The 12,147-nt window shown below is 39.8% G+C and overlaps 1 protein-coding gene across 1 annotated transcript in view; it reads right to left on the bottom strand.

Annotated features, from left to right (window-relative positions):
- LOC102030639 (chromosome unknown open reading frame, human CXorf66) overlaps positions 1 to 791 on the bottom strand; it is a 9,353-nt gene extending 8,562 nt beyond the window's left edge. The window contains exon 1 of the mRNA XM_005404549.2: positions 678 to 791. Within this exon, the coding sequence (XP_005404606.1) occupies positions 678 to 765 (88 nt within the window). The 5' untranslated portion in view covers positions 766 to 791. The remainder of the gene's footprint in view (positions 1 to 677) is intronic.
- Between the last annotated feature and the right edge of the window lie 11,356 nt (positions 792 to 12,147).

The following is a 12,147-nucleotide window of genomic DNA, read 5'->3' as shown; positions in this document are numbered from 1 at the left end:
ATATATATATATTTATATACACACATATACATATGACAGCTCAATAATTGTACTACTAATTTCTATTGCTTTATCGAAATTAACAGTTAATGTTTAATTGTTTGATCAATCTTGCATGCCTATTTTTGTTTATCTGAGTAACCAGTTTGAAGATAACTCTATGTAATACAACCATTGTTAATTTCCTATCATCTTGTCTGAAATTCTGTATAGCTTATATTGTTTTCATATTGCTTTGTTTATTTCTTTGTGTTTGTTAATTTGTTTTTGTTCTTTTCTCTTTGAAATAAAAAAAAGCAAACAAAAACCTACTGTTTGGTAAAACCTGTGTCAAATTCATTTACATTGTATTGTTTAGTTTGGTTGGGGGATTTGGTGAGAGAGGGAAGTAAAGAAGACTTGTAGTTTATATTCTTTAGGGTTATATTTAGCTAATGTTTTTCACACCGAAATAAAAGTATCAGCTTTTATGATAGAAATTCTACTACTACTACTACTACTACTACTACTACTACTACTACTACTACTTCTACTAGTACTAGTACTGGTACTGCTGCTGCTGCTAGTAAAATCAAAGTAACAACAGATTTATTTAATAGAGATAGCCTTTTAAATTATCTATTTGAATGAATAATATAATAGCTCATAACTTATAAATTTTAAAGTCAGATACATACCTACAGTAGAAGATTCATTATGTCTGCTTATATTTGAACATTTAGTTGTCCAAATGGACAGAAGTAGGACATAAATCAAAAGATTCATGTTTAAGGCCTACTTCAAATGTTGCCTCTGCTCAGTAACTGCTGCAATTTATGTGGTTTAGTCTGTTCTAGGGGTTTGTGACATCACTGTCACACTGCATCATATTGTGACAGCATAAATATCAGATACGTGTGTAAGTTTTATCAAATAACTTTTAATGCTTTATTTCATCTTCATATTAGACACTATCAAATTTAAAACAAAACTGAAGCACTATTAATCACAGAAGGAACAGTTAGATAAGGTAGTAGGAAATGGGAAATTAAAGGTGTATTTCTAGAAATTAAAGGAGAATTTCTCCTTATTAAACAGTAAGAAGGCACTTTACACCCTGCTGTGAACTGAATGTTTGTGTCTTTTCATACTTCATATGTTGAAATAAATAAATAAATGACACAAGGACACTTTATAGTTCAGGCTGGCTTTGAACTCATAGTGATCCTCCTGCCTCAGCCTCCCAAGTGTTGGGATTACAGGCACGTGCCACCATGCCTAGCTAATATGTTGAAATTTAATACCAGTGTGATGGTACTAGAAAGTGGAGCCTTGAGATATAATTAAGTCATAAGGGTGAAGCCCTCATGAACGATATTAGTGCCATTATAAAGAAGAGGCCAGAAAGCTAGCTCCTTCTTTTCATAACATGAGAGTTTAAGAGTAAGTCATCAGTCTGGTCCAGAAGAGAACTTTCACTAGAACCCAACCACATTTGTGAATTTCCAGTCTCCAGAACTGTGAGAAATAAATGTTTGTTGTTTATAAGTCACTCAGTCTATGATAATATGTTATAGCACTCTGAACTGAGGCAGGAATTGGGACCAAGAAATGAGGTACTGTTGTAAAAAATCTGCAAAAATATGGAAGCAGTTTCAGAACTGGGTACTGTGTAGAGGCTGAAAGAATTTTGAAGAACCTGAGATTGTTGTGAATGGGCTTAGATGATTCTGGTGAAGCCTTTGAAAGGAGAGAGATGAAAACATCCATTTCTTAGAGAGTACATAAATAATCATTTCTGGAATATTGGTAGAAAGTAAAAGCCATTCTGATGTGGTCTCAAAAATGAGGAACATGCTATTGGACAATGGAGAAAATAAAATCCTCATTATTAACGTGAACTAAGTTGGCTGAACTGTATTCTGTGCAAAGTAGAACTTGCAAGCAATGAAATTAAATATGCAGCTGAGATTTCTAAGCAAAATGTTGAAGGAATGGCATGATTCCTCCTGACTGCTTTTAGTAAAATGCAAGAAGGAAGAAAGCAACTTGAAGATAGAATTATTAAGCAAAAAGGAACTAGAATGTAAAAATTTGAAAAATGTCTTCCTATTTATGTTGTAGAAATGAGGAAGTAGTCAGAAAACACTACCGTTGTACCCGATGGACCTTTCAGTAAGTAGATTAATCTACGTGTGAACCACAGATTTGATCAGCTACCCCAGCAGAAAAACTGCCACTTGGCAGTTCCTTATTTATGACTGTTAGCAGAAGTCTTCTGGCCTCTTGAAAGCAAGGTGATGCCTCTCCACCATGAGATAGCCCTGATGATCTCTGAATCATCTAGTGCTTCACTTTTCCCTTGCTTTGAAGAATATGTTTACAACAAACAGCTGTATGGTCATCTTTTGAAATCCAAGAGGTCCAACAGTCTTTCTTATTCCTTCTCCTGAGATTCAACCTGCAACCTAGAAGGTACTCATCAGAACCTGATCCTGCTGGCACTCCGGTCTCAGACTTGCAGCCTCTAGAGCTGTAAGGAATAAACTTCTGTTGTTTATGTACTATCCAATGTATGGTACTTTGTTATTGATGTCTTAACTAAGACACAGCCTTGTTGTGGTTCTTGTCTTAAATGACAGAAGAATAGTCATCCGGGGGTATAAATCTGTAGGAATTTTTACGAATTCATATTTTGGCTATTCCCTTGACTTTTTTGTGTGTGTGGTACTGGGGACTGAACCCCAGGCTGAGTTACATCCCCAACCTGTTCTTTTATTTTTTCCTTAGAAGCAGAATCTCGTTAAATTAATAAATTTCCAGGGCTGAGCTTGAACTTGCAACCCTCATACCTCAGCCTCTCACAGTGCTAGGATTACAGGCCTCCACCAGCATACCTAGTTCCTTTAAACTTTTTATTGAGCTGCTGTTAACCATCAGGTTGAAACCTGGACCAAATGTTCATTTACTTAGTAAACATTCATGCAAACATTCATAGAGTGTTCCTATATGTCTGACACCATTCTTCCTGTTGCAGATGCCCAAATCATCAATATAAAAATGCTTACAATCATGGAACTTACATTCAAATTATATATATATATATGTGTGTGTGTGTGTGTGTGTGTGTGTGTGTGTGTGTGTGTGTGTGTGTGAAGTTAAGCACAGTGTTTAGGTAGAGAAAGGTCAATAACAAAGAATGGATTAGAAAGGAGAGCAGGGGGCAGAGATATAGCTCAGTACCACAAGTGCCTGCCTGGCAAGCACGAGATCCTGAGTTCAGTTTCTGGTACAAAAACAAAAAAAAAAAAAAGAAAAAGAAAGGAGACCAGTTAGAGAGAAGAGATGGGATGGTTAACAAAACTGAGGTATTGGCAATGGAAGTAAATGGATGAATTTATCTTCTGATAATTGTTTGATGTCTAATCATTTCTTCATTGACATTATTGCTTCTTGAATGATTAATGGAGTAAAGGAAAGGAAAGCAAGGACAGTTCAGGAGTCTGGCATGTCAGTGAGGTGGCTACTGATCCCATTTATCGAGACAGAGGACCCAAGAGAAATTTCAGCTTTGAGAAGAATGACGGTGGTAGAACTGAAAAGTTCCATTTGGAGCATGTTGAGCTTGAAGTTCCCATGAGATATCTAAATATAGAAGTTCAGGAATCAGTTAAGTAGATAAACTATGAGTTCAGAAGGTGGATTCAAGCTTAGAGTCACCAGCATCTGGAAAAGAGCTTCTTAATGCTTTGTACTGTTGCATGTCTGGGAAGCCCATGGTCTTTTCTCAGAAAATATTTTTGAATAGATAAAATGAAACCAGCTTATACTAAAATATAGGTATAAAATAAAAACTTTGTGACACAGTAATATGTATATATAATTACAGAGCCATTAAATAAAAACATTCAGAGGCAGACCTAATCATTACTATAAACTGAAATGATAAGCATGAACAATACTTTGAGATATCTCCTCTAGTGGTAGTATATAAAAATATATGTGATTTTAACTAATGACCAAGTCACAGACCCTAGTCATCCTGATTTGTTGTCCATATTCATAAGTGGGAGAAAGATTAAATTCTCATTAGAGATTAATAAAGATAAAATTCCCATCTTTATTCATTTGTGTTTAACATCCCTGAATTGCATTCATGTATCCATATCAGAAACCCTATTTAGAAGCTCACGGAAGCCCATTGGAATGGATGATTAACCCAGGAAGACAGGGTAAGGATGGAGAAATGTCCAACTCCAAATTCTGAGGACCTCACACATTTAAAACTTAGATAAATGAGACTGATCCAGCAAAGCAAATCAAGAAGTGCCAGAAAGGTAGGGAAGGAAACCAGGAAATAAAGGAAAGGGAGTGTCTCAAGGTAGGGGAAGTAGTCAAAAATAGTAAGTACAGATAGGGACTGAAAAAGTTAAAATATATTAACAAAAATGTTGCTGGTGATCTAGGCCAAAGAGTTCCCATGGAAAGAAGGAGGGAGAGAGCAGACCTCTGAAGGTTGAGGAGCACAGGCTTGAGAGCTCAGAAAATCAAGTCAGCTGGTGTGAACAATTCTCCCAAGTTTGACCACAATGAGTGGCATGACAAGGTTGTTGTGAGAGTAAGAATGAGATGGTCTTGGTTGGTTTGGTCTGCCAAACACAGCACCATAGGCTGTGTGGCATGCAAACAACAGACCTTGATTTCTCAGAGTTCTGGAGGCTGAGAAGAAGGCTGAGATCAAGGTGGCAGTAGATTTACCTTCTGGTGGGAGCCCATCTTCATTTTCATAGAGTCCATTCTAGCTGCATCCTTACATGGTGAGAGGAAGTAACCAGCTCTCTGGGTCCTCTTTTGAGAAGGCACTAATCCCATTCATCAGAACATCACCCTTATAATCTAATCATTCACCAAAGCCTCTACCTCTTGGTTTTATCACCTTGGGGATTAGGATTTCAACATATGAATCTGGGAGGAACGTTAACACTCAGCCCATTACTGGAACTTGGGGAGGATATTTGCAGGATGGAAAAGACCAGATCAATTAAAAGCTCATGGGAAAGTACATGGTGGAGAATTTTGAAGCTGCAGGAGATAATGGGGATAAGTGACAGGGCCAGAGACCTTAGGGGACAAGAAAGAATGCCATGGTGATACCATCACTCACTCCTCAAGGTGTGTAGGTGCGAAACAAAAGACATGAGCCTGCTATAGACCTAATCAAGATGGTGGAGATCAGGAAGTTGGAAGGAAGACTTTGAAGAATATCTGTCAGATGGCTACTTTCATAGAAAATCAAGATTAGAAACCATTTTTTAAAAGGAGGTGGGGTAGATAAAACAGCAGGGAAGATTTGAAATAGATACTATGCAGAAAGACTAAAGAAATTGTTGGATGTGATATGGTTGGGAAATTTGCCTTTCTCTACCTAATGAGAAAAATGTTTCCCATTAATGATAAAGCTATTGCTATGGTAGTTGATGTGTTCATTAAGTTAAGAATTAGTCATTATAATGAATACTGCTAGAGAAGTAGATGTTAATCAGGGCTGCTACACAGCAGAGCGTTCATCTTGCAGAAGAGTTTGCCCTGACAACCATTTTCTGTCAGTTTACTAATGGACCAGTACATATTGTACAAGGACATGATTCATTGCACAGTTCTGAAGCCTAGGCCCCTGAAACAGAGAAACCATAAAGAAATTGTCCCAGGAAAGCAATGTATGGATGGCAGAGATGTGGCACTGGGGAAACACACTGCATCCTCTCAAATGGGCTGGACCTTTCAACTTTGTGTTGTATTACTGGGAATTATCTGTATGCCATTTGCAAGTGTTTACTAAGGGCTTTCTATGTGCCATTGAGGTTTCAGTAGTAGAGACAGCTGGGTGGGACAAAAGGCATAGAAGACAAACAAACAGTAATAGATGTTAAAGGTGCCAGAAGAGCTGAGAAGAGCAGGTGTGATCTCATCAAGAGGGTCAGGGGAAGGGGAAGTTTTCCTGAGGAAGTAATACTGGGACTGAGTTCTGAAAGATGAGCAGTAATGAATTATAAGAAAAGGGAAGAGAAAATTGTTTCAAATGAAGGGAGTGCATGTGCAAAGGCACTGTGGTGGATCAGAGAGTGCAAAGTTGAAACCAAAAGAAGGTAAGGGAGTTAGCTGGGCCCAGTGGTACACATCTGTAATCCCATGCTTTGGAGGCTGAGGCAGGAGGACCACAAGTTTGAGTCCCACTTAGGCAACTTAGTGAGATTAAAAAACAATTGAAAAAAGTTGGGGATGTACATAGCTCAGTGTGAAGACACTAGGTTTCATCCCTAGTACTAAGAGAGAACAAAAGAGAGAAAGAGAGACAGACAGACAGACAGAGAGAATGAAAGAGAGAAAGAAAGAAAGAAGAAAGTAAAAAAGAAAGAGAGAAAGAAAGAAAGAAAGAAAGAAAGAAAGAAAGAAAGAAAGAAAGAAAGAAAAAGAAAAAGAGAGAAAAATGGAATTTAGGCTGGACAAGTCTGGGCCTTGTAGGCCAAGTTCAGAATTTGGAGTTACTTTAGTCTAAGAATGGGGAATTACTAAGGAGTCTTTAGCTGCAGAGTGACATGGTAAATTGCGCATTTGAGAAAAAAACACTCTGGCTGAGGTAATAGATTGCAGAGGAGGCTGCTGCACAGGTCCGAACGAGAAAAGATTGCGGTGCAGATGGAAAACCATGGATGGTGTGTGTGTGTGTGTGTGTGTGTGTGTGTGTGTGTGTGTGTGGTGCCAGGGAAGAAACCTGAGCTTCACACATGCCCAGCAAGTGCTCTCTCATTGAGCTACACCCCTACCCCTCAAGTAGACAACTGTACTTCTAGAAATATTCTGATGGGCAAATGAGCAGAACTTGATGATGGGTAGGATACGGGCTATGAGGGGAAGAAAGGTACGAAAGGTCATTCATTCATTCAACAAAAAAGCGTTGCGTGTCCATCAGGTGACCAGAAGCTTTGCCTTAGGCAGTGAACATTCAAATAGAAATAGCTCCTGCCTTTGAGAGTTTCAAATCTAATGAGGAGACATGTACAGAAGAAATCATTAGGCACAGTGCGTGTGCAGTGCCCTGCAGCCTGTGTGCTCACAGGCCCTGGGGACAATGGCAAGGCCTGAAGGAGATGGCCCCTGAGCAGGGGTGGAGATTTTTGCTGGAGTCTTTGCTTACTAATATGAGTAGGTCTTCCTGGACTCTACATTGCACTGCAGGCGAGGGCTGTATACGTGCAAAGCGTGGCCACGGGAACTGCATTTCCATGTGGCCCAAATGAAGATGGTACAGAGGCAAGGGTGGCATGGGTAGCCGGAAATGCGGCTGGACGGGGAAACAGAGACCAGATTATGAGAAAAGTGTGTGCTAAGGGCCTTTCTTCAAGTCCATTTCCTCATCTCTAAAATGAATAGAAAGGAGATGAAAGAGCATGTCCTATACAGGTTGCAGTCTTTGAAATTATGCATTTGGGGCCATTGGAATGGAACAACATTAAATATTCATTGGAAAATACAACCCACTTCTACCCTGAAGCTCTAAATAATCTTGCTCCTCAAATATGTTTTAAGTGCATAATGATCAGAAAATGTTATTTTACTGTTTGAATAAATGGTTTTTTAAATTTGAAGAGTGCATAGAAAGTGAAAGAATGTATCTGTTGGTTCTTTTAAAAATCAGTTTATTCCCTAGCAATGGGTAGATGAGAGAAATATTTTAAGGCCAGTATTTCAGAAATAGCTTCCAAATTAATTTAAATATTAATTTCATATTCACAATGGATACAGAAACCATTTATTTTTGTTTGCTTTAACATAGATTTATACGATTTTATTTCATTTGCAGGTTCACATGATTGCCATGGTAGAAATCATTTATTTCCCTCAGAAATTCTGAGATACAATTTTGATTAAAATGGTGCATAATAGACACATTTAAAAAACCCCATTTCTTGCTTTAGATTTGTTGTTGTCATTGCTTGTATTGTTGCCAGGCTAGCATGAGGCCCACTGAGGCCCCTGGCTCTGGAGCAAAATTTAATGGGTGCCTCCAAGCTGAGTATTCAAAACAAATAATATTTTAGTGGAATACTTAAAAAGAAGAATTAATGTACAAAATCCATGAAGTATAAAGTAACAAATATTTTAAATGAAGACTGGCTCTGCACCTCCACTTGCCCGTCCCTAGCGCACTCTTTGCACACAATCCCGGCTCTGCATCTTCAGTCTGCAGGGCCATCTCTCCTCACCTCTGTTCATTTTAAAAAGCCAGGCATGGCGGTGCATGCCTGCTATCCCGGCAGTCTAGGAGGCTGACACAGGAGGATTTCGAGTTCAAGTTCAGAGGAGGCAAGTGGCTAAGCCCTTCTACCCATCTCAAAATAGAAACAGAAACAAAAACAAAAACAAAAAAGCTGGGATGTAGCTCATTGTGATGGCCCTGGGTTCATATCCAAGCAAAACACACACACACACACACACACACACACACACACACACACACACGCGCGCATGCGCATACGCGTGCGCGTGCGCGCGCGCACACACACGTACTGTAGAGGGTCAGGATCCAAGGACTCAGCTGAGCACGCTTTTTGTTTTTGTTTTTTGAGACAGGGTCTTGCTTTGTAATGCAGTTTGGCCTTGAACTTACTATGCAGCTGAGGCTGGCCTGGAGATTGCAGCCATCCTCCTGCCTCAGCCTCCTGAGGCACCACTTCTAAATAAGTCTGTGTCACCCAAAGTCCTAGAAGTCCCTCTAGGTTACCTGTCCCAGAGCACTGTTTTGCATCCCAGGTTTCATGATTTTCAATGAAGAAGGCCTGCTGCTCATTTCCCTCTGCTGGGCTCCGCAGTGTTGAACCCTTTCTGCTTTTCTGATCTCTCCTAGTATATCTGATTGACTTGTCCCCCAGTGCTGGGCCCAGTCTGGAGTGTGTCCCTTGAGTTCTTTCTATGTGCATCTACAAATGTTACAGAGCATAGGCTTGGAGCCAGGCTGCACTGAAATCCCAGTCCCACAATTTACCACCTGGTTGACTTTTGGGCAGGTCAATGCTTCTTTTTTTAATTTTAATTTTCAAATTTGTATTAGTACATGTTTGCAGTACATAATGAACACATTCATTGTGGGGGATGTGTGCTTGTGCATAACACATCTTAATTATTTTTTATACCTTTTCCTTCCCCACCCTCGCACCCTTCTCCCCCTTCCCATTTATAAAAGCTCTATTCCATTTTTTCTTCAATTCTTTTTTTCCTTTAAATCTCTTTTTTCCCTTTTCTCTCCCTCCATCTTTTATTCCCCTTCCCATTTGAACAAATTCTCCCTACTTCCTAATATCTATCTTCTATTTTCCTTATTATTTGTCCTTTGGGTTTCTTACACAGGAGAAACCATGAGATATTTAAAGTTGTGTGTCTGATTTATTTCACTTAGGATTATGGTCTTGTGGTGCATCCATTTAGGGCAGTTCAGTGTTTCTATACTTTAGCTTCCTCATCTATAAATGGGAAAAAATAATGTGAGTAGAAGCTTCTGAACAGGGCTATGGTGAAGAATAAATTAAATAATGGACTGTGACACTTAGCACAGTATCTAGCACATGAGAAGTAGTCAAGAAATGTTAGCTATCAGGGTGTGGTGGGACGTGCCTGTAATCGGGCACTCTGGGAGGTTGAGGTTGAGGCAAGAAGATCACAAGTTCCAGCCCAGCCTGAGCAACTTAATGACGTAGAGAAACTTTGTCTCAAAATTACAAAAATAAAGAGTTGGGGAGTCAGCTTAGTGTAAAGGTCCTAGATTCAACCCCCCAGTGTCACAAGCACACACGATGTTAGCTATTATTACTGGATGTAGTGCCCATCTTAAGAGAAGCAATAAAGTAAGAAAGCAGATAATATTTATGACATTAAAAGCAAAAATCAGAGACTGAAGGGAATTTGGGAAAGGGGCCAGATAGAGCAGCAAGGAGAGCTTAAAACTGAAAGTAAATCGTGGCCAATAAAATCTAGTACTCATTTTCATGAAACAAAATGTAGAGGAGTGTTATGGTTTGTGTCAGCATGTCCCCCCAAAGCTACATGCAGTCGGGCCAGACTTTAAGAGTTCATGATTGATCCATGGTCCAATGCTGGGATTATGGGTGTGACAGCTACACCTGCCCTGGAGTGGGTAGTTTGCATACAGTGTAAGGGAGGGAACAAGGCTGCTTGCCACCGCTTCCCCTTTTTGTTCTTGCTGCTTTTGCTGTTTTCCGCTGCCATGAATGGTTGCCCTGTTTCATGTGCCACTCTGTCTTGGCACCAGCCGAGTATGGAATGAAACCTCCACAAACTGTGAGCTAAATAAACCTTTCCTTCCTTCATTCTGGGCTTCAGGTATTTTGTCTCAGCAACAAGGGAAAAGTAACCAAGACAAGGAGATACAGGGGTACATAGATAGATGCATAACAGCACAACTTTCAGTGCACATAGATCAAAGGAACATGAAATTATTCAGAATATAGAGGATATAACATAATCAATGGGGTTGATAGCATGTATTGATATTTATATAGGAAATTTATGCTCCTCTTCTTTAGAGGGTGATACTGGGAATTGAACCCAGGACCACTGCACTGATCAATATTCCCAGCTGGGTGTGATGAGACATGCTTGTCATCCGGGCACTCTGGGAGATGGAGGTTGAAGCAGGAAGATCACAAGTTCCAGCCCAGGCCGAGCAACTTAATGACCTGGAGAAACTTTGTATCAAAATTACAAAAATAAAAAGAGTTGGGGAATTAGCTTAGTGTGAAAGTCTTTTAATTTTTTAAAAATTTTGTTGAACTTGAACTTGAGATATTCCTCCCTTAGCTTCCCAGAGTGCTAGGAGTACAGGCATTCCCTGCCATGCCCTACTCCCTTCCTTTTTTTCCACAGACATGATGAATTGTTTTTTTTTGCTTGAAATAAGAAATCTATTGTCTTAGAAAATTACATCTTTCTATTTCAATCAAACAGTCCTTAAAAGATGGAACAATCATAGTATCCCTCCACCCTGGCCACCAAGCTTGGCGTGTGGCTCACACAAGACCACTAACAGTTTCCCATCTTTGACTGCAGTGATCAATCCATAGCTGAGCATGTCACTCAGGACAGGCCAGTTGGAGATCTTCCCCTAAGACTTTTCAAACCATCTGTGCTGTGATGTGCCCTTATTACAAGTGGCAGTAAACTTATGGAGAATGTGAATCCAAAGTTGCCTGTGTATGGCTGCTGTCGGCAGGACTAAGTTAACTTGGAAGAAGAAAATTGACATAAAGAAAAACATAAAGATGAAGGATGCAGAGTTTTCCAAGGACAGTCACAATTCATATTGGTCCTAAGGCCATCTGAATCCCTGCTTATTTAGTGGTTTCATAATATATATCAATGTATTCCTTCTTTTCTTTTGCTGGTTGAAATGGAGTTTGTCCTCTGCAACCTGGACTAATGAAAATTGGTGTCATGTGTGTGTAAACAACAAGACAGGGGCCACTGAGCCACTGATTCACATCACTGGGTCAAAGGCAGATCTGATATGCTTGGTTGTAGGACAACAGCCCAAGCCACACCTCTGTAGTACAAGGCATGTTACTGAGGTAGCTTGAAGCTGAGACTCAGGTTTACAGGAATTTTCAATGTCCCCTGCCAGCAGTTTCCGGCTGGCATTCATGCATCCTCTTGCCAAGCTTGAGCATTGCTGGTGAGAATGTTACTGACAATTTCCCCTCTATATGCCTCTGTGCACTGCCACCATGAGTTCCCTACTAGGACAAAGACATGTGTGTTGTCACCCACACGTGAGTGCAGTGTTTGCAATGCACGATCATTGCATTATATTCAGGTACACATATATACCCTGAAGTATTGCCAGAAATACATACACACATATGCATATGACCTCGGGTGAGAATGAGTAGGAAGCATCTGTACTACTAGAAATTATGTCTTGCTGTGGTGTCTGTCAATGTGCTCTAGTCATTACCATGTAAATGGTGAGAAGTAAGTTTGATCTTAATTGTCTACCCAGTCTCACTTTAATCAGTGATTGACAATAATAGACCGTCCTCAAAAGGACTCCTTGACACTCCAGTATCCATTTCACAATTGCTTGCCTATTCTGCCATC

Source organism: Chinchilla lanigera, unplaced genomic scaffold (genome assembly GCF_000276665.1).
Source record: "Chinchilla lanigera isolate Chin_1 unplaced genomic scaffold, ChiLan1.0 scaffold00088, whole genome shotgun sequence".
NCBI classification, from domain to species: Eukaryota; Metazoa; Chordata; class Mammalia; order Rodentia; family Chinchillidae; genus Chinchilla; species Chinchilla lanigera.
Note: the sequence above shows the minus strand (reverse complement) of the source record. Positions and strands in the feature narration are given on the sequence as shown.